We start from the raw sequence: 27,822 nt of genomic DNA, 5'->3' as shown, positions 1-27,822 counted from the left end.
CTGTGGTTCTTTCAAAACAAAACTTGGTAACATGCTGAGGATATTTTTCATTACTCAGAAGTAGATCTCATTAGGAAAAAAAACCTTGCTGTACACACTATTGACATTAAGATTCAAGGTTTATTTAGTAATTACATTAGCCAAGGACCACAGCAAAAAAGAGTACTTAGCATGTAAGTAAAACTTATCTTGAAAAAAAAAACCCCAATAAAAATGTCATAAATTACCCCAGTCATAAGTTGCAATAAGACACTATAGCTTAGATCAGGGGTGTCAGATCTGACGTAAATGAGACCTTGTCGGGCCAGGCCATGTGTGACATAAAATGTAATGCCAGGTACCAGAGATATAAACTTTATAAAGGACACAGGCAAACATAATGAAATATTATTTTAAACTTAAAATAAAATATGCTTAAAACATTAGCACTCTTGCAATATTTGTTTATTTAACAGTCTCTGATAACTGACACTTCTTGCTTTGAATTATTGCAACAAAATCTGGAGATAATATTTGTGCTGTAGCAGCCTTGAGTATACTGTTCAGGTGTTGTTCAGATGTTTATCTGTAAGCTGCAAACCTACTTTTGATTTGATTACAAAAATCTCATGGTCAATGGTTTGAGCCTAAGACCCAGATGAAAACATGAAGTGGCTGAGCATTGTGAGCTTTTATACATAATTTGCTTCATGTGCTGGCCAAAAACATGTGAGGGCACCATGACACAGACAGAGGGCTATGTGCTTCTCAACCAAACTATAGTCTTCCCCAGAGAAATAACCACAACTTCTATGAGGCAGTGCAAGAATACAAAGATGCGCGCTCTCTCTCTCTGCCTGCAAAAAGCTCAAACCCGTTTCTCCCAGATGTCCGCACACTTAACCACAACACCAAACTGGCTCTCTCTTGATGTCCCTGGGTTAGATCCTATGTAACATGAGCAGAACTACACTGCATAAATGACAAATTTCCTGCCACCTTCTCCTGCTGTGCCTCCCAAAATTGTTTCCTTATGAATCAGTGGCTTCCCAAGAACATAATGGGGGTCAAAAGGAGGGCTATGGTGTATTTGGGAGAAAATAACAAAAATTGTCCTCCTCTGTTTCCCCAAGTAGAAGTGCTTTACCACAAGTGGAAAGGCAGTTCAGGATTCAACATTATGGTTTCATTTCAGTTGTGCTAGTCTGGGTGACTTCCAATGCTATCCTAAGAAGAGCTGCTCACTTCTAAGACCATTGAAGTCAATTGGCTGATGCTACAGACAGTAGCTAACTAGTTCTACATTTTGCATCAGCTATCACAAAAGAGCCCTTGGCACCCAGGTAATATATTATCTTAGAAAACAAACACATAGAGAAATATTTTTAGAAATAGCTGTAGAACTGCCGTTGGCAGAGACTCATCAAGTCCAAACTTTTAGCAGTTCATTATGTTAAGAAATAGTTCAAAGCTTGAAAACAATCTACATTAAGCATTTGCCACTGCTTAGCAGCGTTTACAGAAAGTCCTACTGTTCCAAGATTCGGTAAACTACGGACAACGTATTCCAACTCTCTACATAATTTTTGGCTCTCTAATCTTAAGTCTTCCTCACACCAGACTGGGAATTCTCAGAAATGAACATACAACATTTCACTGCGATAGCAATGCAAGAAGGAAGAAAATGTATCCCCCTCACTAGGATCTGTGCCTTTCTTTGTGTCAGCAGTTTCTAAAATAGTTGCCAGTGTGGCATAGCACAGCTGCCCTCCCTACCTTGAAAGAGTGCACAAGAAATAACTTGTACTTTAAACTGAAGTGCACAACTGTACCTTGAGCAAGGCCACCTACATCAAGGCAGAATGTTACAAATATATTCTGTTTACTTACCTTATTTATAGTCTGCCATTCTCATTGAGACTCAAGGCATAAAACAACTCATGAACAATGCAATAAAATTAAATTTAAAGAATTAGGAAGGAATGCAAACAATAAATAAAGGCAAAGATATACTATAAACCAGAAATCTCTAGCACAGTGCCTGTGGATGTTGTGGTGCCTTCAGACTCCTTTCCTGGTGCCCTTTCAATGTTTTTACAAAGCAGAAGGGGCCAGGTGGGCCTTTTGACTAATAGGGCTTCTGAATGGCCACTGGAGGTTAGATGGGCTGTTCAGTAAAACAAGCAGTCACAATATAAGGACCTCCACAGCATGACAAGGTAAGTTGCCACTGGTCTTTGCTATTTCCACTCAGAAGCCCTCCGCACACAAGCCAGTAGAGTTGCTCTAGGTCTGAACACTGCCACAGCCTAGGCCCACAGAAAGTCAGCTGGCCTGAGTGGGGAAAGCAGACAAAAGCCCTTCCCTTCTTGTTGAAGCTTGCCAGCTTCCTCTCCTCCTATGTTCTACCGCAGCACACCAGGATTAGAATAAGCAAGCTGGCATATGCACTTCAGTTTTCCCCTCCCACCCAAGTCTCAGAGCACCACTGGAGCCCTACCCAGTCCAGACAGAGCTCTGCTCCTGTGGGCTCCAGCAGAAAAATAAAGCCCTGATTGTACCTACCACCCAATGTCAGAATTCCAAAAGTGCCCACAGGCTCAAAAAGGTGGGGGCCCTGCTATGAACAATACATAAAGTGGAGTACCATGAGGGAGCCTCATGAGCTTTATAGACAAATTGTTAGTTACTTTACCTGCCCAGTGTATGCAAATTCCAGAGCTTGCTTCAAACCTATGCTTGTGATGCCATGTAAATTCACCTCATCTGCTCCACTTTCAACCATACAAAGGCTAAACATTGCCTGGGAGAAGAAAAAAAAAAGCACATGTTTTATACAATCTATAATGCTTAAGAGATTCCAATAAAAACTATATATTACTACTTTTCAAATCCCAAATTAAGACTGTTTCTTAATATTAATCAAAAGACTATCAACACCAAAGGCCAGCATTATCATTTTCATATTATTTCCTGAGTGCAGCAGCATTTCTCAATAGCACTTCCTCTACTCTCGTCAAACACAATCCTACTAAGTAACTTTAGGAAAGTCACCCTTAACCTGTTATCAGTAATGCATGGGAAAAGAAAACTGGTCTACTTCACATTGTCATAAAGACTACTGGGAATGTGTTGGAAAGGCTTTTGTTACTCAAAGCTTTTGCACTGTTATTCTGATGATCCAACCAAATATAAGCTTTTGTGATCAAGCAGATTTGAGAGGCTGCATGCACAGGCCCCCCACACATGGCACAGCTGGTTCATAAATCAGCGCTTCTCTGCAATCCCTGCTTGGGCACCCACCTGTCAAGAGTTTCATGCATTCCTGCAGACAATCATGTGGGGGCTACAAAGAATATGAACGGAGTGTGTAAGCCTTTATAAAATCTCAGAAGCCCATTTACAGGTTCAAAATTACAGGTAAGTCAAGTAGTCACACATCACTACCAGCACCCCCTCTGAGCTGTGGATCTTGTGAGCAAAAATTCTACTTCATGAGCTACTAGCATTAAAGTTGTCAGCTACCGCATAAATTAGTTTGCTAAGAAAAAATGTGTGAGCCAGAGGTTAAAAACTGTGAGCTAGCTCAGACTAACGCACCTTAGAGGAAACATTGATCGCTACCCATCTTGCTTCTTTTAAAATATACCATGACTATGACCATTTCACAGACAAGGTCCTCCTTCTTACAGAGACACCAGAAGATGGACTAGCCCAGTCTCCTTTAATAATCACACTCAAGACACTGCACAGAGCTACTGGGGTTGGGGACTAACACTGCCTCATTCAAATGCTGCCACCATTTATTCATATCCTAACATATGCACAGACCAATCTTAATGTCTGTGGGGGGGGGGGTGTGCATGTGTGCTTCTTTCCCTGACAACCAGCCTACAGGGTTAAACAAAGGGTTAACTTTTATTTCTGGTTTAGACCATGTAGAGGTTACAAAGCTTCTTTTCAATTGAACTTTTGAACTGTTTCCCTATTTCAGCATTTGGGATCCTTTGGGATCCCTTTTCAGTCAGCTCAGCCAGTCTCTCTCCCAACTGAACCAACTGCTGTTTTCTCCAACTATCTCTCTAAATGACAAATGTATACCAAAGACCCACTACTGTATAGACTAACAGCTTAATGAATTCCTGTTCCTATCGTCAACACATAGAAGGATCCCTGGTTAGACACATCATAGCTTAACGTGAAGGTAATTTTTAGTATTAAGTAGATCCAGCAGAGAAAAAGATTACAGGTAAGACTTTTTAAAGTGTGCATAAAAATATTCCATCATTTCCAGTTAACATCAAGAAAGCTAGAGATGTTCTTTTACTCTTTGTCAGTGCAATCAGAACTACAGGGCTGTAAGGAATTATATCTCAAAGACTTGTCCTCACACAGAAAATAGTCCAATGAATAGAACTGCTGGGTTTGTGGGGTTTTGTATTTGGAGTAAATATCCTTACACATTTTGTTGTATGAAGCACTCTGACACAACTCACAAGAGATGCATATTCAACATATCACTTATGCAATCAGTTACTCACACTTTTGCAAAGCATTCCTTGTGGAATAAAAATATTTTAAAATACTGTAAAACTTCATGCTGTACATCCTATCTTACATTCATTAGGGCTGACAAGCCTTGCACTTATCTGACAAATCTCATCAATAACTACAAAGCAAGTAAGCGATGACATACCATAGAAAAATGAAACTGTGTTTCGGAGGCATTTGCTTTTCAGAAAGGACTTAAAAATTCACTGGCATACAGAGGATGGGAGTGAAAGCTATGACATATTTGAATTAGGAAATCAGCCAAGTAAATTGACTAATCTACAAGGCCATCATAAAGAGATGCCATAACAAATACATAAGCTGAATCACCCCTGTCATCAAGCACAAGTGCCCTGAAGACTACACTCTGTTTTGTATTTTGCGCCCTCCTCCATTGTTTCTTCCTCCTTGTATCAAACCTTCCTGGAAGGGGATTTAAAACAAATCAGCCAGTATCATAATGGTCCTTTGTAAGTCTATGGTGCAACCCCATTTAGAATACTGTGTGCAGTTCTACTCACCGTACCTCAAAAAAGTATTATAGCATTGGAAAAAGTGTAGAAAAGGGAAATGAAAATGATCAAGGAGATATAGCTTCCCTATGAAGAATGGCTAATGAGGTTAGAGCTTTTTAGCCTGGAGAAATCCCAACTGAGGGGTGATATGATAGGAGTGACAAAATTATGCATGGGATAGAGGAGGTAAAGAAAGAAGTGCTTGTCTCCCTTTCTCACAATACAAGAACTCATGGGCACTCAATGAAATTAATATGCAATAGGCTTAGAACAGAGAAAAGGAAGTATTTTTCACCCAAATAGTAATTAACATGTGGAATTCACTGCTGCCGGAAGTGCTGGCAGCTACATGCATAGACAGCTTCAAAAAGGCATTGGATAAACATATGAGCAGAGGTCCATAAGTGGCTATTAGCCACAACATATAGATGGAACACTATGTAGTTTTTTCCATACCTGCAGACCTCCTGATGGCATCTGAGTTTTGGTCACTGTGTGACACAGAATGTTGGATTGGATGGGCCACTGGCCTGATCCAACACAGTTTCTCTTATGTTCTTACGAATCCACTAACCAGACAGACTTGTATGTTTCTTGCTCTTCACCCCTCCCCCCATCTCTCTCTCTCTAGACTAGTACAATTTGCTTAGGTAAGTTAACTAGGATTTATTCAATCATTATTTTAGAGTGTATGTGTGCATGCTCTTTTCACCTTGTATTCTGTTCATTAATCTCCTATGCTATTAGTTTGCTCAATAAACATTCAACTATGTCTGTTTGAGAATCTCCACACTTTATATGAAGCACTGTCCAGAATGCTGGTATACATCTTTTTGCATAAAGACTATGGCAAACTTGTATCCATCAGAATTAGGGTCTGATTACACAATATGTGAAATGCTAGCTGAGTTGAGGGAATTCCCAACTCAACAAGCATTTCACATGTGACCTGCGACTCACCTTAAAAACAGTGGCGGAGTGCCAAATCAGCTGCAGAATGTGATAAAAGAAAATGAATGTAAAGTCAATGAAGTCAGCATGGGATTTCACATATAATATTATGATATGCAGACAGAAAGATGAAAAGTACTAGAATAAAATCCATTATCAGAGAAATACAGAGGTGGACAGGACTAGAACAACAGCAGTTAAACAGAAGCTCGTCAAAGAAGAACTAAAACAATGACTACAGCTATGAAAAGCAAGTAAAATGGTATCTAGACATTGGGAATAAGAGGACAAATTTCCAAAATAAAGAGATGGGGTAATGATTATGAAGGTTATTCATAATATAATGATTATGATGGTTAATAACCAATGATTATCTCGGTTATGAAGTCTAGAAGGTAAGGAGAAAAAACAGCAGCTGAGGGTAGCTTTTTAAAGCTGTTTCAGAAACCTCAGTGGAAGAAATCTGAGAGGCAGCCAGCTACACAGGGTTTCAAAAATGGGAGTCTGCCACATTATCAGCAATAACCATTTCTGTTGACCTGGTAAATATCCCAAGAAAGGATGAGACTGGGGTTTGTAAATGTTTGAAAAGCAACAAAAACTCTTGAAGTTGTCTGAACAGGATCCCACCTCTGCCTTGGCACTGCACTTTGGCAATCCCAAATTGTGATCAGCTGCCAAAGCTACTTAAAAGTTGTGGTCACTGGGAAAATAATCAAGAAAAAGAGAATAATTTGAAGAATAGAGAGCAGGATCTTGGTGCATATTCGCAAAACTGAGGACAATGAGAAGGAGAGAAAAAGAAAATAAAAATGGAAATAGTGGTATAATGAAGCTTAAGGTAATTGTGGTAGAACAAACAGGAAAGGTAAAACATCATCAATAAGAACTAAGCTAATCGAAATCCATCTACCAAGATGCAACAGGGTCTGTCTGGCTCTACTGAACTACAATATCAAGGTAGATGAAATCACTGACGCTACATTCTTCATTCTTCTTCAGTACAAATGAAGCCATGAATAATTTTATTCCAAAACATTTGTATTGACAAAAATAAACTGTAGTTAACAGGAAAACACATCACCTCATTCCCAGTAATCAAGAGAAACAACAACCACCAACCCTTTCTAGTGTACAACCTGCTGGCAGTGGCTCATGAGCCCTTCCCCATAGGTTGGTATGTGCACATAACAAAACTATAAAACCCTGAATCTCTCTCTGTCATGTAACCATTGATCTCCCTTCTGGCTTGGCAATGTTTGCATGACAAAGCCACAACCACATAGTTTCTTAACGGATGCAATTCTGAGTAGCATAGGAAGCAGGCTTGCCATTAGGCCTGGAGAGAAACCATCTTGTCCCTTTAATAGACAGCTTTAAATTGACGGCTACAGCTTTTCATGACACTGAGGTAAATAATACCACCTGGTCAATAATATTCCATTAAACCTCTATTAAGCCTCCCATTAGCCACAACATTTTTTCTCCAGGCAGCTGGCAAATTTGAAGACGCTACAGAGAAAGTACTCATACCGGTAGGTGAACTTGAGTACCAAGGCAGTTGCTGAATTCATACAAATAGATGAAATATGGACTGATACAATGTGGTTTCTATACGGCAATTCTCCCAGCACAATTGGTTATTCCTAAACTTCGTTCCTTGAGTAATTTTGTATGACTGGTTCAAATCAGAAGCTGTATAAATCTATGTACAGCCTTCAAAAGACAAATGTACATTCCCTGCCCTCAATAAGGTGAACACATCAAAGCAGAAAGACAGTGGAGTGGATCCAACCATCCTTAAACTGGATAAAAGTTTCCTTGGGCTGGAGAAAGGCTTCAAATAGTGAAGTGGCAGGAAAGAGGATGGATCCTCTCTAATACTTCTATTAAAATCCACATTGACATTTGGTTACACTGGCAGGAACAGAAATGTACCATGGTTGTTGTTTTTATCCAATGGTTTTAGTAGCTTTGAAACAAAACTTTCATTGTCTTGTACCTATTCAATTTCCTCCCATAGAAGTACATTATTACATTAACTTACTCTGAAGTAGTCACTGCATGCTGCTAACACTGCCTTATGGGCATGGAATTTCTGTTCCTCTGCAATAAGTGTTATATCACAGAGGAGTCCATCACTCCTTTGTTGGTTGAGCGCAGCCAAGACAGCATCATTATGAGAGCTGGACTGACAGAGCCTCTGGCCAGTCAGCATATCTTGAATACTGCAGAAGATGAAAGAAGAACATAAACACATTATTTCCAATAGCATCATAATTCAAACACTGAAGTTTATAGAAAGCCAGTGTTGCATAATGTCTTGAGTGTGAATCAAGGACCAAGGAGACCCATGGGGGCACTTTCACATGAAAAGGGACCCCTGAATAAACAATGAATACCTCAATAATAATAATAATAATAATGGAATATATGGTTGTATCTTCAAAAGAGAATGTCTGATGCAACATTTAGAGTGACTGTTAAGAGGCCCCTCAGAGGAGCTTCTGCTAAACTGTTAAAACCAGACAGGCTAAGAGTGTGAATCCAAAATAACAGGGGCCCCGCAGAGAAGGAGCTTCTTGCTGATAACAGAGGGACAGAGCAGGGGAAAACTACAAGAAATTACTGGAAGGAAAGCAGGAGGTGGAGCATTTGAATTAGATAAGTGGGGGCTTGTCTGCTTGTTTTGGGGATGAATAAAAATGGTCAGAAGGCTGATGATTTTAACTTAGTCATTTTGAGCTTATGCTGACAAGTTCTACTTTGATGTCAAAGTAAAATACCTCGCTTCAAACCAAGCAATGTGTGGGGCTTTGTTATTTCCTGCTACACCCCCCCCTAAATAATGAACTTTCAATGCACTTTGCACCTGGATTTTACTGTGTGAAATGGCAAAATCCACTTGCAAAAGGTTGCTGAACTGAAACTGCATTATTTAGCATATGTGAAAGCTCAAATCCCTGCTCAGGTTCAAATCCCCGCCCAGTCATGAAGCTCAATGCATGATCTTGAACTAGTCACCTTCTCCCAGCCTAACCCAGCTCACAAGTACAGTTGTGGGGCATTCTGAGCTTCTTAGAGGAAAGGCAGGATACAAACATAGACCAGGCATTGAATGCCTCAATCTGCAGATGCAAGAAACATGGGAAAGATCTGCAACTGTTAACACGTTTGCTAATCATAGAATCATAGAGTTGGAAGGGACCGCTAGGGTCATCTAGTCCAACCCCCTGCACAATGCAGGAAACTCACAAACACCTCCCCCCTAAATTCACAGGATCTTCATTGCTGTCAGATGGTCATCTAGTCTCTGTTTAAAAACCTCCAAGGAAGGAAAGCCCATCACCTCCCGAGGAAGCCTGTTCCACTGAGGAATCGCACTAACAATTCTTACTGATGTTGTTAACGATTCATACTGATGTTGAGTCGGAAACTCTTTTGATTTAATTTCAACCCATTGGTTCTGGTCCTACCTTCCAGGGCCACAGAAAATAAATCCACACCATCCTCTATATGACAGCACTTCAAGTACTTCAGGAGAGCCAGTTTGGTGTAGTGGTTAAGTGTGCGGACTCTTGTCTGGGAGAACCGGGTTTGATTCTCCACTCCTCCATTTGTACCTGCTAGCATGGCCTTAGGTCAGCCATAGCTCTGGCAGAGGTTGTCCTTGAAAGGGCAGCTGCTGTGAGAGCCCTCTCCAGCCCCACCCACCTCACAGGGTGTCTGTTGTGGGGAAGGAAGGTAAAGGAGATTGTGAACCGCTCTGAGACTCTTCAGAGTGGAGGGCGGGATATAAATCCAATATCTTCTTCATCTTCATCTTGAAGATGGTGATCATATCACCTCTCAGTCGTCTCCTCTCTGGGCTAAACATTCCCAGCCCCTTCAACCTTTCCTCATAGGACTTGGTCTCCAGACCCCTCACCATCTTCATTGCCCTCCTCTGGACTCGTTCTAGCTTGTCTATATCCTTCTTAAAATGTGGTGCCCAAAACTGAACACAATACTCCAGGTGAGGTCTTACCAGAGCAGAGTAAAGCGATACCATCACATCACGTGATCTGGACACTATACTTCTGTGGATACAGCCCAAAATTGCATTTGCCTTTTTAGCCACCACATCACACAGTTGACTCATGTTCAGCGTATGATCCACTAAGACCTCTAGATCCTTTTCGAACATACTACTGCTAAGAACAAGTCTCCCCCATCCTATAACCATGCATTGGATTTTTCCTACCTAAATGCAGAACTTTACATTTATCCCCGTTAAAATTCATTTTATTGATTTTAGCCCTCCCACCCCTCCTGAACCCCCTTCCTCCTAAGTATTTCTGACCATGGGATTTTACCCAGCATAGTTCTAAGTTTAGCAAAGTTTGCCTTTCTGAAGTTCAACCTATAAGACTGACTATGTATAGCCTTTCCCTTCCCTAAGACTGTAAATTCCAAAATCACATGGTCACTACTGCCCAGGGTGCCCACTATTTCCACTTCTTCAATGGATCACCGGATGCAATCCAAGGAATAATGCATGCAGCAAAAATCCCCACATCAAACTCAAAAGAAAGCCCAGTTTTCCATCCTGTCAAGGTCATCCTGTATCCTGTTTCTGTCTTCTTCTGTGTTTGCAACCCCTCCCAATTTAGTATCATCTGCAAATTTAATAAGCATTCCCTCTATTCCTTCATCCAAATCATTGATAAAGATGTTGAACAAAACAGGTCCCAGGACAGATCCTTGAGGCACTCCACTTGTCACTCCTCTCCAAGAGGATGAGGAACCATTCACAAGCACTCTTTGGGTGCGATCTGTCAACTAGTTACAGATCCACCTAACAGTAACAGAATCCAAACCACATTTTACCAACTTGTCAACAAGGATAGTATGGGGAACCTTATCAAAAGCCTTACTGAAATCAACATAAACGATGTCTACAGCATTTCCCTGATCCATCAAGGAAGTCACTTTCTCAAAAAAAGAGATCAGGTTAGTCTGACATGACTTGTTCTTGAGAAACTCATGCTGGCTCTTAGTAATCACATCCATTCTTTCTAAATGTTCCAGGACTGACTGTTTAATGATTTGTTCTAAAACTTTTCCAGGTATAGACGTCAAGCTGACGTGTCGGTAGTTACCCGGATCCTCTTTTTTCCCCTTCTTGAAGATGGGGACAACATTCGCCCTCCTCCAATCTTCCAGCACCTTTCCTGTTCTCCAAGAATTCTCAAAAATAATAGCCAGAGGCTCAGAAATTACATCCGCAAGCTCTTTTAGAACCCTTGGATGCAATTCATCTGGCCCTGAGGACTTAGTTTCATTTAAAGAAACCAGGTGTTTATGTACTACCCGTATGCTGATCCCAGGTTGGAACTTCATACCCTCCTTATATGTTCTGTTTTTGCTGTATTGGGCACCGTTCCCCTCAGAAGAGAAGACTGAGGAAAAGCAGGAATTGAGCAGTTCCGCTCTCTCTTCATTACCCGTTACAATTTCACTTCCTTGCCCTCGCAATGAGCCCACCAAGTCCTCGCTCTTTTTCTTACTCTAAACATAAGAAAAGAACCCTTTTTTGTTGTTTTTAGCATCTTTAGCCAGCCTAAGCTCATACTGAGCTTCAGCTTTCCTAACTTTTTCTCTACAAACACCGGTGATTTGTTTAAATTCATCCTTGGTTATAAGGCCCTCCTTCCAATTCCTAAAGCAATCTTTTTTATTTCTCAAGTTTTAGAGAGCTGTTTATGGAGCCGCTTCGGCTTCTTTAGACTTTTTCCATTTTTCTTCTCATAGGAATCATCTGTGATTGCACTTTCAGTCTTTAGCTTTTAAGAAACTCCCACCCCTTCTGAATCCCCTTCCTCCTAAGTATTTCTGACCATGGGATTTTACCCAGCATAGTTCTAAGTTTATCAAAGTTTGCCTTTCTGAAGTTCAACCTATAAGACTGACTGTGTATAGCTTTTCCCTTCCCTAAGACTGTAAATTCCAAAATCACATGGTCACTACTGCCCAGGGTGCCCATTATTTCCACTTCAATGGATCACTGGATGCAATTCAAGGAATAATGCACACAGCAAAAATCCCCACATCAAACCAAAAGATATACATGTTGGCTCAGAAGCTAGCAAATATTAAATCCAAACTGAGTAAGTACAGGGCTAAACTTTAAAATTACTTGTAGAATCCAAAACTTGTTTTAAAAAGGTAAAGGTAGTCCCCTGTGCAAGCATCAGTCGTTTTCAACTCTGGGGTTACGTTGCTTTCCCAACATTTTCACAGCAGACTTTTTACGGCGTGGTTTGCCATTGTCTTCCCCAGTCATCTACACTTTCCCCCCAGCAAGCAGGGTACTCATTCTACCGACCTCAGAAGGATGGAAGGCTGAGCCAACCTGGAGCCGACTACCTGAACCAGTTTTTGCTGGGATCGAAATCAGGTCGTGAGCAGAGGGCTCCGACTGCAGTACTGCAGCTTTACCACACTGCATTTAGTGAAAGTAAAATTCATTAATTTTAATGCAATTTACATCTAACTATGCATTCCTAAGATAATAATACAATGTAATAAATTCTTATAATTGCTATGGAAACTACTTCAGCAGTTTACACTAGGAAAGGCAACTTGATTGATTTGCTTTGAGGATTAGCTAAAGCCACAGGACTAAAACCATGCAGATCTAGAATCAAATAACCAGCTGGCAGGGGCAGCAGGCAGCCAGGGTAGGCACCACTGATGATCTGACACCCAGGCACTTTCTAGTGCTGCATATGTCTGCCAGACAAACTGACAGGTGGGCCAGAGAAGTCATATTGGGAGGTGCAGCCTGGCAGGCCCTGGAGCTCAGCAGGGACCAGAGAGAGGCAAGGCCATAGCACTGCACCAAACTGTTGAGCAGTGTGGCAAGCCAGGCCAGTGGCAGCAATGGCCTTGCCTTCCTGGGGTTGACTGAGCCAGGAAAGCTGGCCTATAAAACACTGGGGAAGGGCATGGCAAGGGATGAGGAGAGAAGGTCATTGGTGGATGTGCCATAGCCCCACAAAACCCTGGACCAGCTTGAGGGCCACTGGGTGAGTTTGAGGCCACTCTGCCCCCAGGAATCGCTTTATTAGGCGGGTGCAGGAACATTTAGAGAGGAAGAACCAGGTCTCTCCCATGTGGTCAAAGGAAAGGTGTAAGCAAGAGAGAGGTCTGTCTGTGCTGCCAAAGTCCCCTCCTCTCTGTGAACTGGGATCAACTTCAGAGTTTTTCAGGAAAGGCACCTGAAGGGTTCAGCAGCCCTAGACTCTGACCCAAGGGAGATGGTTCTTGATATCACCCAAGTGCTTAACAATATAGACCTTGTTTTATTTTTTATTCCAACTCAAAATGGGTTTGAGAAGAGGAAAAAATCCTTAAAATGTCTTAGATGCATCCACATAAAGCATCTCTTGCGGTTTGTATTGTCACTTGCCAACATACATGGTTGTTCAGAGCCCTGATTAATTGTATGTACAGGGGAATGATACATTTTTATCTAATTCATTTAAACTTTTAGGGGGGAAAGGTTCAAAAAGGGACATCAGAGGAGTAGAACTAATTGCTCTTACTGCAGGAAAATTAATGAACAGTACAGCTTAGGGAGAAAGAGGCCAGCCTGATTTTTTGGGAATGATACCTCCTAGAGAACTTGAAATGGCTTCAATTTTGTTGGAATTCTGCAAGAGACATAAAGCTGATCTTTTAAAAAGGGCTGGGGAGTCTCTTGGTACTGGATGAGAACTTGTTGGGCATGTTTTCCTAAATCGATTATGATGTACTGTGGTTGTAATAGTTCTCTTAAATGTTTTCTTATTCTTTTTTACTGGCTGCTTTGAATTGGGTACCAGATGTCTTAGAGAAAGGTGGGGCATTTTCAAATATATAAATACATTTAAATCCAACTGTCTAACATGAATTGTTCCCACAAGATTCAATTAATTTAAGACCAGGGGAAGCTTCACACAATTCTAAGAGAGATAACATTTATAATCAGATATGCTGTATTTAAAAGCAACGTTAAATCAGATCGATGACCTGTAAAAATGACCTCCTCCTATTTTGTACATTATTCCCATCACAGCAGCTTTGACAGCAAGCTCATTCCTTAATCAAACCTTGTTTCATTTCTTTTTACCAAGTTTGGGCCCCCCAAAATAAATCTGACTGTTCTTTCTGCTGCAGTGATGATTACCCACGCTAAAAACAGTCTGTAGCCAAAGTTTAAATGGCAATCTGGTGTCTGAGCCATGAGAAGCAACACAATGATGTTCAGTCATCTGCCTTCTCCCTCCCCAGCAGGAAGACAGATCGTTTTATGTCAATGTGTTCAATGTGCAAATGAGCTGAGAAAACACAGAAGAACAAATATTTAATAGGTTAAGTCAATGTTCCTGTGGAGAAACAAAGTTCCAGAGAAAACCTCCAAAGCCTGTCTCAACTGCAAAAACAAGTCTTCGTGGGCATTCTCTGGTGCTGTCATATTGATGCACTTTTGTGTAATATGTAGCTATGCATTTGCCACACTGCCATTCTCTAGGTGAGCACTGAGTAATGGAAACACACTACATGAAATCTGACTGGAGCAGCTCCCTTGAACAATACCTGAGGCACACCTCAGACGGCATCCTTCAGCTTTGAACTTCTGAATCTCTCGCTTCTTAGTAATTGGGAAAGAAAGCAGCACACATTCCAGCTAGAGCGAAAGAAAGAAAACAACAATGAGAATTGTAAGTTCAAGAGGCAGACTACAAAAGCAGACCTTTGAGGAGGTCTGATTCAAAATCCATATATTTTTATGCCATACAATCAACCATCATTCCTCACAAGCTGTTGCTGGCTGCTGGTTGCTTGTTAAATTGTTGTATGCCATTAAAGGTTACTTTGACTTTGTTTTAAAAATATGCCACTTTTTGAATGGTTTCTAGAAAGCTGCTTTTAGATTAACCCCTACACATATAAAAGAATTACATGATTAAATCACATATAGACACACACAATATTTTCAAGAGAGGGAGTGTTACAGACATCTACATATAATATATATTTCTGTCAGTAACAAAAAACCCCCCCTTCTCTTTAAGGGAATCCCAGGGACCCAATGAGAAATGAAGGTTTTTGCAGTCCATCAAGGGAAAGTGAAGAGAAGCAATACCACAGCTTTGGGGCCCTGCTTCTAGCGACAGATGCTTATTTTGCATGCAATGGTAACTGAACTTCAGCCTGATTTAACAAGTGGATAGGCAAGGGGGTTAACATGTTTCTAAGGAATCCAAAAGGTTTAAATGGGACATTGCATTGGGACCAGGAAAAAAACAGAAGGTGGGACCAGGAAAAAAACAGAAGCTGGTACAGCTGACAAAGCAAAGGCTGCATGTGCTCCCATCAACTGATTTTAACAAGAGGCAGATTGCAGTAAACAACAAAACCAGAGAGATTCATGGCATGGAACCACATCAGCTGCAATGCTACGATGGAATAATTATTGTGTGCCCATTCTTCAGGCACAGTTACAACACAAGGACAAAGCAGCAGATTCAAAGAGTTGTAGAAAAGAAAACTTTAAAGCAGGTTTTCCTAGGAAACATGGATCTAACAAGTGCACTGAGTCCCCATCATTTCAATCTGTATGCAGAACATATCATAAGGAAAATGGGATTAGATGAAGGTATAATGAAAATTGGTGAAATAACATTAATAACTTGAAATATGACAATGACACCACATTTACTGGCAGAAAACAGTGAAGACTTGAAACAGCTACTGATGAAGATTAAAGCAGAAAGTGCCAAAGCAGGATGACAGCTGAACATCAAGAAGACAAAAGTAATGACAACTGAGCAATTATAAAACTTTAAGGTTGACAATGAAGAAATTAAGTGTTCAAGATTTCATTAACCAAAAGGGATAGCTCAAAATGGGTAGCCATGTTAGTCTGTCTATAGCAGAAGAAAAGACCAAGAGTTCAGTAGTTCTTTGAAGACTAACAAAATTTGTCACAAATTTTGTTAGTCTTTAAGGTGCTACTGGACTCTTGCAACCAAAAACTCAGAGACTGAGACTGGAAACAGCAGACATAAAGGAGCTAAAAAATATTAAGTATAAGCATGTGTTGCTAGTGACTAAGGTCAAGATAACTCATACTATAGTATTCCCTATTACTATATATGGGTGTGAAAGCTGGACAGTGATGAAAGTTGTCAGGAAGAAAGCGGATTCATTTGAAATGTGCTATCAGAGGAGAGTTCCAAGATGACTTCCAAGATGACAAAACAGTGGGTTCTAAATCACATCAAGTGTGAACTCTCCCTAGAAGCTGAAATGACTAAACTGAAGCTATCATACTTTGGACATATTATGAGAAGACAAGAGTCACTGGAAAAGACCAATTTTGCACTCACCTTACGCTGCTCTCATGTTCGTCTTCTCAGCGCGACTTTCTTCCGATTTCCCATTATCTGCGCTGGGGCTGCAGCAAGGATTGGTGTTTTTGTGCAAACAGAAACTGGTTTATAGCGGTTTTTGTTTGTTGCATAAAAAGGACTATCCTTGCTGCAGCCCTGGGGCAGATAGTGGGAAATTGGAAGAAAGCCACCCTGAGAAGACGAATGTGAGAGTGGTATAAGGTGAGTGCAAAATCAGTCATCAATACTATGAAAAGTTGGAAGGCAGAAGGAAAAGAGGAAGATCCAATATATTATGGATTGATCCAACAGAGGATTCCACAGCTCTCAGTATGGCTGTTAATGATAGGATGTTTTGGAAGTCATTAATTCATGGAGACACTATAAGTTTGGAGGCCACTTGACAACACTTAACACACACATAACAAGAGTACTATACAACAAATGAAACAGAGGGAGGAGCAACAGAGAACTGAGCCTAAGTCAGATGATGCAAATCCTGCAAATAATTGTTCCCAGATGAGGTTTACAAATAAATGTACATCCATGGGTGATATTTTGCTGTGTTAGAAGTTTGCATTAGGGTAAAACAGTATTTTCATTAGATACGTGTGCCTCAGTCCTCTCTGCTGGGGAAGGGGGATTTTCCAAAGAAATTTTTCATTATATTCAAACTTTTCAGTATTTCTATACAAGATTCAAAATTAATGGCTAGAACTGCACAATTATTTTCTGTGCATTGGCTGCTTAACTATTCACCTAAAGAAGGATCCAGACTAATAGTACCCTCTAGCACAGAGCATCACCACACATCCAATTTCCCTAATTACCTGAGCAACTGAACAATGGATACCTATCTGAATCTACCTGAGCAACTGTAGAAGTACATTGTGTCAGGTTCATTCATGCACTTTCAGCAAGTCAAGCAATAACTTGCATATGTGAGTAGCCCAGAAGAACAAAGCCTCAAGTACCTTTTACAGGGATAATTTGCAATAAGTATTTTGTGCATTCTGAATACATGCTCTTCTTCAGTAACACATGCAGTATTTTAAACTGCTAACCTAAGAAGCATATTTTTGCTAGGGTTTCAATGCAGTTTAACTAAATTCCTATTTTACTGCTGCATTCAGCAATATTTAAACAAGTTTAGCTGCTGCTGTTGTGATTACTTTGAGAGGCATTTTGTGTGTTGTTATTGCAGACAATTGCTTATAATAATGAATTAGTGACTGCTGCTGCTGTTTGTCTTGTTTTAATGATATTACTGCATTACTTATTGTTTTTACCCTTGAACATCACCTTGAGAACTTATGGTTACGAGCAGGACTTTTTTGCAGAAAAAGCCCAGCAGGAACTCACCCCCTGACACCAAGCCAGTCAGAACTGGGTTTCTATGCATTCCTGCTCAAAAAAACTCCTGGTTACGAGGCAGTATAAGTGTGCATGAATTAAATATCAAATCCTCAAATGATTGCATCAATTTATGAAGAGCCGTAGCCCCCAACCCTATGTTTTCCAGTTCATCCACATTCCTCTGCCAGTCATCAATCACAACCACAAAATCCAAAGAAATCAGGAGACAGAAATCAAAGTGCGACCCAGTTCTCTCACATAAGAGATACTACATTTTAAATAAACTAATAAAATTACTTCTCCACTGCATCATCTATTGGAACTATGGCTTACACAGGAAGCCCTTTGCTACCACACGCTTTAGTGGGGCTGATGGAGAAAAAGGCAAAAACGACATCAAGCATTATGAGCCTGATTAACTGCCCTATCAATAAGGTCCTCTGTACTAGTTGTCTTTGAGACACGAAGGACATTCTGATCACTTACATCACACTTATGTGGACATTACCATTGCATCTTTACTTGAAGCATTTTATTAGGTAGATCATCCTAATATTATGCTGCAGAGAAAATGCACATTGCTTCTACCCTAAAAGGTGCTTTCTGTACTGTATACCAGTGCTCTAAAAACCTAGAAAGTTCTCAGAGGTTATGCTCTAACATTACTATTGATAGTGTCAGCACGATCAGCAATTACTGCCTTAATAAATCCAGGCACTGTCCTGTAGGACATTTGATTCCAGCTGCTTTGATCTACCACACAGCAGTGAGCAACACTGCCCTTGAAAGGATATGCTGACTTGAAAAGCATATTTCACCCCAGGAAGGGTGTTATGACCAGATTAGAGCTACAACCTTACAGGCACAGCACTGAGTAACTCCAGTCTTTCAAAACTACTGGGAGCTATGCTGAAACTGTTCTGTTTTGTTTTTTTAATTTAAAAAGAAAATTTCTCTTATTAAGAAAAAAAATATGCTCAGAGCTAACAATCTTTTTTAAATTTGTATTTGAAGTGCCTGGGTCATAATGATTTCTATGAAGAGCTGAAAATGCCATTCCATTTGAAACTTATACAGGAGACAGATATTTTATACTAGGGGAGGAAGCAGAATCTCAAATGCTTTTGATTTCATTCTTGGGACCTCTAAATCAATACTACTTCACACAGCAAGAATAAAGAGGCGTTGGTGAAAAGACATGTGCTTGGAGGTATTCTATGCACAAATCAAAGTGTGTTTAAATCCCATTCAAAACCAACAACTCCTGACTTTAAACCTTTCCAAATGTTCTCAGCAGATCCACTTGCTTCCTAACGGTGTGCTTTATTGTCAAGATTCTGTCTACACTTATTCCATATAAAGCAGGCTGGGACTGAAAATGTTTCAGACATAATAAGGACATCAACCTGCTCACAAACATTGGGAATTCTTTTTTATATACCTTCAAGCAATTTTCACTGTAGTCTGACCATAAACTTAACAAAAAGAATAACCACACATTACAGCTCACACAGCACCAGGAACATGAGATAGCCTTCAAAAGTTTGAATTATTATGCTGTAAGCCGCCCTGAGACACTTAGGTGAGAAGGGCGGGGTATAAATCCTAATATAAATAAATAAATAAATAAATAAATAAATAAATAAATAAATAAATAAATAAATAAATGAGAGATTGGGAAAGGAAACAATATTTTTTTACAGTCACTTTTATACTTCAGCTATGGGGCAGATCTCAACCATAGGGAGAGACAACCATGAATCTTTCCCACCTTCAGACAACCCACAAACCAAGTGGTCAAACATCACAGGACACAGGATATTATCTGGGAAAGGTGGGAGCCATGTGAAAGACAGTAAGATAGCAACATTACCCTCAATGATAATTTCCACTTGAATGAGTTATATTGTTGTTAATCTTTTTTTTAAATATATATCAACAGACCACACACAGTGAGTGTAGGAAGATGGGAAGACATATGCTAAGCATGTGAAGTTTCTTCCATTACTTATCCTTATGTCGAGAAACAGTTTCATTGAGTAAATTTCTGCAAATGTGAAGCTGCTGACAAGGGACTGAGGTCAGTAAAAAATGACAACTTAGCCATATTAGCACCCCTGCATTGAAAATACAGCCCATTGGCAAGCTGCCTGTGCCAGCAGCAAGCAGCTGATGGAAAAGGCAAGTAAAGCAGAGGGTAGATAACTCCTCTCCGAGTCCTGTCTCAATTCTTACAAGGCTGTTTGAATTTGTTATCATCAAAGTTAGAGAAGTCGGCTTTCTCTGTGCAAACAGGAAGCCCAAAAGGCAGGGTTTTCGATCAGGTGGACATACTCATGTTCTTTGCAGAACTTAAAGGTAAAGGTAAGCACCAGTCGTTTTCAACTCTGGGGTGACGTTGCTTTCACATTTTCACAGCAGACTTTTTACGGGGTGGTTTGCCATTGCCTTCCCCAGTCATCTACGCTTTCCCCCCAGCAAGCTGGGTACTCATTTTACTGACCTCGGAAGGATGGAAGGCTGAGTCAACCTGAGCCGGCTACCTGAAACCAGCTTCTGCTGGGATCAAACACAGGTTGTGAGCAGAGGGCTCTGACTGCAGTACTGCAGCTTTACCACTCTGTGCCACAGGGCTCTTATTTGCAGAACTTAGGTAAGGTCAAAATTCTAGTGACAGTCATTCATAAGCAGGGCAAATTTGGGCTTAGTACCTTCCTCCCACACACTACCAAAATAAGCCCACCATGCCCTCTTTTTATATGATTGGAAAAGATCTATGTTGAAACACATGGAGCTGCCCTTGTCATACAAAAGGCAGCCTTTATGCAAGCCAGATAACCGTGCAGTTTACTGAAGTACCCAATCCCATGCAGAACCCTGACATCCAGTCTTTACCATTCCTTCCCCACTCCAAACTGTTATTTATTTATCTAACTTCACTCATACACAAACTTTCTTCCCAAAGAGGACCCAAAACAGCTTACACTGTTCCTCCATTTTATATAGATAAGAAACATTAAAACTTTCCCATGAATGCTTCATCAATGTCTGTGGAATTCACACTGACATTTGATAACCGTGAACCCAGACTGAAAGCTGGTGACTTGTGCAAGACCTTATCAGCAGACAGAGTATCTGAATCCACATTCTGTAGCTCTTTTTATACATTCTGGAAGGGAGGGATAGAATAATTAAGATAAACAGAATCTGAGTAGCGTATGTACCCCCACATATGCAGATTCATTGGAGCATAGTACAGAGACTACTCATAAGGTTCTCTCCATGTAGTTAGGATTCCTGAAAAGGGAAAGTTTCCAGTGATTTGGAGAGAATCGTATAGGCACAGACTTCTATGCATGTGTTCTAATGAATGCAATGATGGAAGCAGACCTTGCCACTGCATTCTCACCTCCTGCTCTGCATATGTTCATTCTGCCACCTGAACTATTTTTGGTTTATGTAAAAACAGATAGCAAGAAATGCCTTTCTTCTACTTTCAGCCACAATGTTCCTAACTTACACCAAATACTATTGAAAACATTGCCCCTGCCAACCTGTGTTTGCAATATATTTAAGAAAGAGATGAAACCACCTTTGTATTATCCTAGCCATGGATTCCATAAGATGATTCCAATAGTTCTTAATTCATAGGGGAGGGACGGTGGCTCAGTGGTAGAGCATCTGCTTGGTAAGCAGAAGGTCCCAGGTTCAATCCCTGGCATCTCCAAAAAGGGTCCAGGCAAGTAGGCATGAAAATCCTCAGCTTGAGACCCTGGAGAGCCGCTGCCAGTCTGAGAAGACAATACTGACTTTGATGGACCAAGGATCTGATTCAGTATAAGGCAGCTTCATATGTTCATTGTAACTGGTACCGTGTAGTAAGCCTTAATGCAGGCTTATATACAATCAAGGGTGAAAAAAACAATAGAACACACAGAGACTGTGTCAAACCAAGCTGTGGGCTTATTTGGTTCAAGAGACTAAAGAACTAAAGGGTAAAGGTAGTCCCCTGTGCAAGCACCAGTTGCTTCTGACTCTGGGATGACGTTGCTTTCACAACGTTTTCACGGGGTGGTTTGCCATTGCCTTCCCCAGTCATCTACACTTTCCCCCCAGCAAGCAAAGTACTAGTACAGCATTAATAGAAGCATTTTTTTTAAAAAAAAACTTTACTAAAAGCTACTTTATTCTAGACTGTCGATTTTACAAATTTTATACGCGCACTTCCTAAGCAAGTAATGCCAACTGTTCATTCTATTAAACTGCTTATTTACTTAATTTATAGCCTGCCATACTCCATGAGACTCAAGGCAGAAACAATGCAATAGAAACACTACAATACATACAATAAAAATGCAGGATAAAGAAACTTGATTACAGAACTAGAGAATATACTAAAAAAAATACATATAATAAAGTAGGATTAAATAATTTGATAACAATACAAAAAAACAGTGTAATATATACAAAAAACAATGCTCAATGACTAGAAGTTTCCAGATGATAACTACAATTATGTTCATTTTATAAAAATATCCTCCTGAACAAATCATGAAGATGAAATAGGAAGGGAAAGTAAGAAACAGAGTTAGCTATTGAGAAGACGGTCAAAACAGTCCATATTTCTGACACATTTCCAACTAAAGATACCGTGCCCTGGTGAGGACCTTGATCCTGATATTCTTCCCTCAAAAGATGTACAATGCATACATTTCTAATATTCGCTTCCAGCAAGACAACTGGTGGTATCCATAAAAGGAGTGTCTATTTTACAGTGAGTATCTAATTCTAAGCATCTGCTAAGGGGATGTACCAAGAAGTGTTCTTAATACCTTTTTCCAAGAACCGTTCTTGCAGGAAACAGAATAAGACAGCATAAACTATTATCTTGAGTGTTTGGGAGCAGAAGAGTCAGATTTTGGCAGATGTAATTTTAACCCTAGATGACACAAAGCAAAGGAAATGTACCATTTCCCACATTCTATCAATTTGCTTGAAGATTTATAGCATCTTTAAATTTTAATTTTTAAAAGGTGCTATAAATCTTGACGCAAATTGATAGAATGTGGAACACAATCCAAAACTAAGTCAAACAACCATTTTTAGAGCAGAGGAATTGAAAATGAAATCAATCCCAAACTGCTCTCCTACGTGGTTCCCCTTGTGTCCATATTGCCAAGCAACTCACAGTGAGCTGACCCATTATTCAAATATCCACAAACTGGATCAGCTCATCATGGGCTAGGTAGTGATCTGAACATGCAATGAGCTACTCTTCCCTCTACTTTTGTATGTGCAAAAGGGTCACTTAGGGCTAACTGCAACCCCAAATCTCCATCAACAATGGACCTTCCAAATGGATCATCCCAGTCAGCAATAAAGGGACATTGCATATTTGTCAGAGATCCCATAAATACTTACTGGTATTCAAAAGACAGAATTTGAAGTGACAAAAGACACTGAATTGCCAGACCTTGGAGAACACAATTTGTAATATTACATGCTGTGTCTCACATCATTAGCTGCAGGGAGGGGCAACACAACATAAAAATCCACATCATGTGTTATGTTATATACCAAACAAAATGTAGTATAGCTTATTGCCTCATAGCACCTAGTAGAGCCTATATCTACATTAAATGTTTCTTGGATCATTCTAGTGATTTGCCTGTATTCTACTTTCACCACTACCTTTTGTTCTATCTTTAGAAATTATATCTTGGGGTTTCTCTAAGTTCAGGGTGGCATATATAATAACTGTATCAGTTTGATGTAGTGGTTAAGTGTGTGGACTCTAATCTGGGAGAACTAGGTTTGATTCCTCACTCCTTCACATGCACCTGCTGAGTGACCTTAGGTCAGTCATAGTTCTTGATAGAGCTGCGATCTCAATAGTTCTTGAAAGAGCTCTCACAGCCCCACCCATCTCACAGGGTGTCTGTTGTTGGGAGGAGAAGGGAAAGGAGATTGTAAACCGCTCTGAGACTCTGAGTGAACGGTGGGGTATAAATCCAATCTCTTATATTCTCCTCCTTCCCCATTATCTTTACAGCAGCTCTATGAGGTAAATCAGGCTAACAGAAAGTCACCAAGTGACCTTCCTAGTTTAGTGGGGATTCAAGCCAGGGCCTTCCAAGTCCTAATATAGTCTGAACACAACTCAACCTAATCTAACCACTACATCACACTAGCTCCTCTCAAAAGGTTCTCTCAGAAATTCAAGGAAGAAATAATGAGCCCTCAACAGCTCTTAATGATAATTATTCCACAATAACTCACACAGGTATTGACTACTGAAAGGAAAGCAAGGAGGTTGATACAAGGTGGATAGCAGCTGAAGCCAGAGAAATAAGAGCTACTTTTGGTCCTGACAATCATGATGTTTCAGCAGAACATTTTCACTTAATCTGAAAACTGGTAAGTCCTAAAACACTGCCTACTTACGCCATAAAGTATAAAAGACATGTAAATCAATGACAAAATGGTAAAATAAAAGATTTCAGTAGAAACAGAAACCATAGTGTTAATGAAGCAAATCTCACCTTGTTACCACCACTCATGACATGTTAAAAATTAACTTCTCAACCAGAAGTTACAATTCTGTATAGAAGCTGAATTAAAGTACCTCCTAGTTTCCCACAATAACCAAGACAAATACAAATTAGGGGAAAGATTAAAAGTAATAGTCCATTTTGAAGCGATCACAAAGGCAAATATAAGTTTGGGAAACATTCTTAGGTCTTCTACGCCTAACAAATTCAGCAAATGCAGCTTTTCCAATAATTGCAATACCACCCTGGGAAAAGCTGCACATACAAATTTCTGCTGTTATGCAACTATTAAACACACAGGAATCCTTTAGAAGAAAGGAACCAACCCCTGAGTAAAAACCCCAATTTTAAAAGGGTGGAATAGGAAAACTTAAATCAACCTGAGACAGTCTCCTAAATGGTTCACCTCTCTATATGGTTCACCTTGTATCCAAGCAACCCACAGTGAGCTGACCCATTTTTCAAAAATTCCTCAAATTATAAAGTGGGTCAACTCACTGTAGTCTGGCTAGTACTCTGAGCATGCAATGAGCCTCTCCTGCCTCAATTTTTTCATATATGAAAGTGGTCACAGTACAACACTGCATGAGCATCTAGAGCAGGTGTGGCCAAACTGTGGCTTGGGAGCCACGTGTGGCTCTCTCACAGATATTGTGTGGCTCTCGAAGCCCCCACTGCCCCGTCGGCCAGCTTGCAGAAGGTATTTGTCTCTTTAAATCGCTTCTCCAAACCAGGTCACCTGGCAGCTTGGAGAATGCATTTATAGTTAAAGTTGCTTTCTTTCCACTTTTCTTCCCCCCATCCATTTGCTTTCTTTCCACCTTTCCTTCCTTGTGGCTCTCAAACATCTGATGTTCATGCTTTGCGGCTCTCAAACATCTGACGTTTACTCTATGTGGCTCTTATGTTAAGTAAGTTTGGCCACCCCTGATCTAGAGGAACATTCACCAAGTCCCCCTTTTTGAGAAATACCATGTGGCTCCAAGATGACAACCTAAAAATGCTATAGAGAAAAGGCATCCATGACAATAGGATTAGCTGGAGTACATACATCCATCGTTCCTCAATTTTCTGGAAATGTATTTACAGGAAAACAGTTAACCAGGCTCTTAAGCACTGGCCTCCATTTAGTTGTGCAGCAGGTCTGGTACCTCTGGTAACTGTCCATTGACAAATCCCAGGCACCAGGAAGCCATGGTGCCCAAGAATTTCATTGCAGTAACAAGTATTTTCAGCAGTTATTTTATTATGACAACAATATTTATTTATTTCAAGGCACTTGTCCTATCACAGCTTGAATAAAATTACAAGAAACTGTGAAGTGTTCAGTGGTAGGCTTTGCGAGGGCATTGATTAGAGAATATGGTCGTTAAAATACAAACACCTGAAGGCTGAAAAATTAGTCTGGCACCTGAATTTTCAGACTGACTCCCAGAGCTAAAGGAAATTTGTCAGCACCTGCATTAGGTATATCAAACCATAAACAGGGAGTACGCAGAAAAAGTTATGAGCCTGCCAACCACGCATTTCTAAACCACACATTACATACAGTCTTTCCAATATGTATAGTTATGTTATCTGAAAGAGCCCTGAACAAAAAAATTACACCCAAAACTGATGGGGGGGGAAGGGGGTCTGGACCACATGTACCAAAGCTGAATCTCTTCACACTGCCCCTTTCAGACAATATGGCAACCAAGTATATCACAACCCCATGCAGTTGTCAGGCTCCCATTCTGTATACCCTTAAATTACCGTATGTCTGAAAAGCACTAATAAGGGGCTACTTAAGGATTAAAACAGAGCAATGTCTGACAAACAGGGAGGGGTTATTAAGAAAGCCTTTAAAAGGGTGGTGCCCTATGTATTTTTTTTGCCCCTATCTTAATCTTTTATCAAGCTTCCTCCTTACACTACACCTCTCACAAACACACCTCCCAATGCCATCTGTTTGTCAGTTACATATATCTGCCTATTATAGGCCACAAACCACTTACTCCCTAGAAGTCCTGAAATAACCCAAAGGGCTACAGTTGTAACTATTCCTTCCTTGAATAGGTTCTGTGTAGGGCTTCCTAAAGGATTTCACTACTACAACTTTGTAAGCAACCTTCATCTTCCTTTGCAGACAGTTAATGAAATGAATCAGTGGGATAGCCTGGGGTTATGGCTAATGAAATGGCCAAATACAAAGACAAAAAAAAGCTTCTATTCCTTTAATAACTGCACAGAAGGGATGCTGATGTGGTGCCTTTCTCAACCTATGCTGCAGCAGAAGCTACCCTGTCAACATTACTTCTGCACAAATCATTACAGATAAAATAAACTCATCTTCCTTCACATTTCACCACCCAAACCGGTTATCCCTGAAAAGGGGGTGTCTGTATGTATGTGTGTGTAAAATATCCCTGCTTCCCCCACCCGTGGTTTCACTGCAGTGTTGAGAGGAATTCAGCCTCACTGACTGAACTGAGAAAACGTGTCGAACCCAGGCAGGTATTACAACCCTGGGCACGCTTGCCTGCGAGTAGATCCCACTGAACTCAGTAGGCTTTACTTCCGAGTAAACAGGATTTGGCTGAGGCTGCTGATGTTTCCCTGGCAACCAAGCAACACCGGCAAAGCCTTCTTTATTGGCTGGGGCGGGGGGAGATTACAAAGCGCTGCTTAATGATTTGGCGAACTAAAGTGGGAGTTTCGATTTATGCGGCGCTGCTCCTCCAGGCGCCGCGCTCTCCCGCTAAGCAGGCCCACCTTTTACTGCAGAGCCGTCCCTCGTAGCTTCCCCGGGAAACGCGCCAATCACCCTTCCCCAAAGGCTAATTAGCCAGTTACTCCAGATTAAGTGACAGCCAAAGCCAAACCCCGACGGCCGTCTCCTAGTCCAGCCAGGTTTTCGCTCACCTCTCAAGGAGAGCTGCCGAGCGAGTCCGCCTCAGCGCCGCAGTCCGCTCTGTTGATTGGCCTTCAGTGTCAGGAGGAAAACAAAACAAGCCGCCAGCAGAGACGCGGAGCAGCGCTTCTCACAGGCAAGCGGCATGGAGTGCACTCAGCCGCCGGGACCGCTCTCCCCCCACCCCCCCTCCAGCTGCACAGCGCGCCGGGTCCCCTCTTCGCCAGTGCGCAGGAGCGACAGCAGCACACATTGTTCGCTGGAGCCGGCCGAATGCACCTGCAGGAGGAGGAGCCTGGAGGTCGGCTGGGGAAAGGAGGAGGAAAAAGAGGCTTTCTTCGCCGTCTGCCGCGACTGCGGGCCGGCTGCTGCGAGAAACTCCATTGGGATCTTCGCCGACTTACCCCGTTTTGCTACCCGGTCCTTCCCACGGGAGGAGAGCAGGGCCCTGGGTGGCCGGAGATTGCAGACGCTGCGTATAAGAGGAATTCGGAGGCCGTAACTGCAAGGAGAGATGCTCTCTGCAGATGTAAAATAGAAACCAGATTGCTGTGCCTACAGCGAGTTCAAAGTTTTGGGTGTTAAATTGGCGATTGCTTAAAAAC

At 41.0% G+C, this 27,822-nt stretch overlaps 1 protein-coding gene across 3 annotated transcripts in view; it reads right to left on the bottom strand.

Annotated features, from left to right (window-relative positions):
- The window catches only part of KLHL32 (kelch like family member 32), a 117,058-nt gene extending 89,642 nt beyond the window's left edge, over positions 1 to 27,416 (bottom strand). The window contains exons 1-4 of one of the 3 annotated variants that reach the window (XM_060237385.1): positions 27,229 to 27,416; positions 14,619 to 14,709; positions 8,044 to 8,224; positions 2,675 to 2,782 (exon numbers count right to left, since the gene is read on the bottom strand). In XM_060237385.1, the coding sequence (XP_060093368.1) occupies positions 2,675 to 2,782; positions 8,044 to 8,224; positions 14,619 to 14,641 (312 nt within the window). In that variant the 5' untranslated portion in view covers positions 14,642 to 14,709; positions 27,229 to 27,416. Of the gene's footprint in view, positions 1 to 2,674; positions 2,783 to 8,043; positions 8,225 to 14,618; positions 14,710 to 27,228 lie in introns of those variants that run through there. The other 2 variants (XM_060237406.1, XM_060237396.1) reach the window with 2 other exon arrangements.
- Positions 27,417 to 27,822: the final 406 nt, after the last annotated feature.

This window comes from Heteronotia binoei, chromosome 1 (assembly GCF_032191835.1).
Source record: "Heteronotia binoei isolate CCM8104 ecotype False Entrance Well chromosome 1, APGP_CSIRO_Hbin_v1, whole genome shotgun sequence".
Classification (NCBI taxonomy): Eukaryota; Metazoa; Chordata; class Lepidosauria; order Squamata; family Gekkonidae; genus Heteronotia; species Heteronotia binoei.
This window is presented reverse-complemented; position numbering and strand designations above follow the sequence as displayed.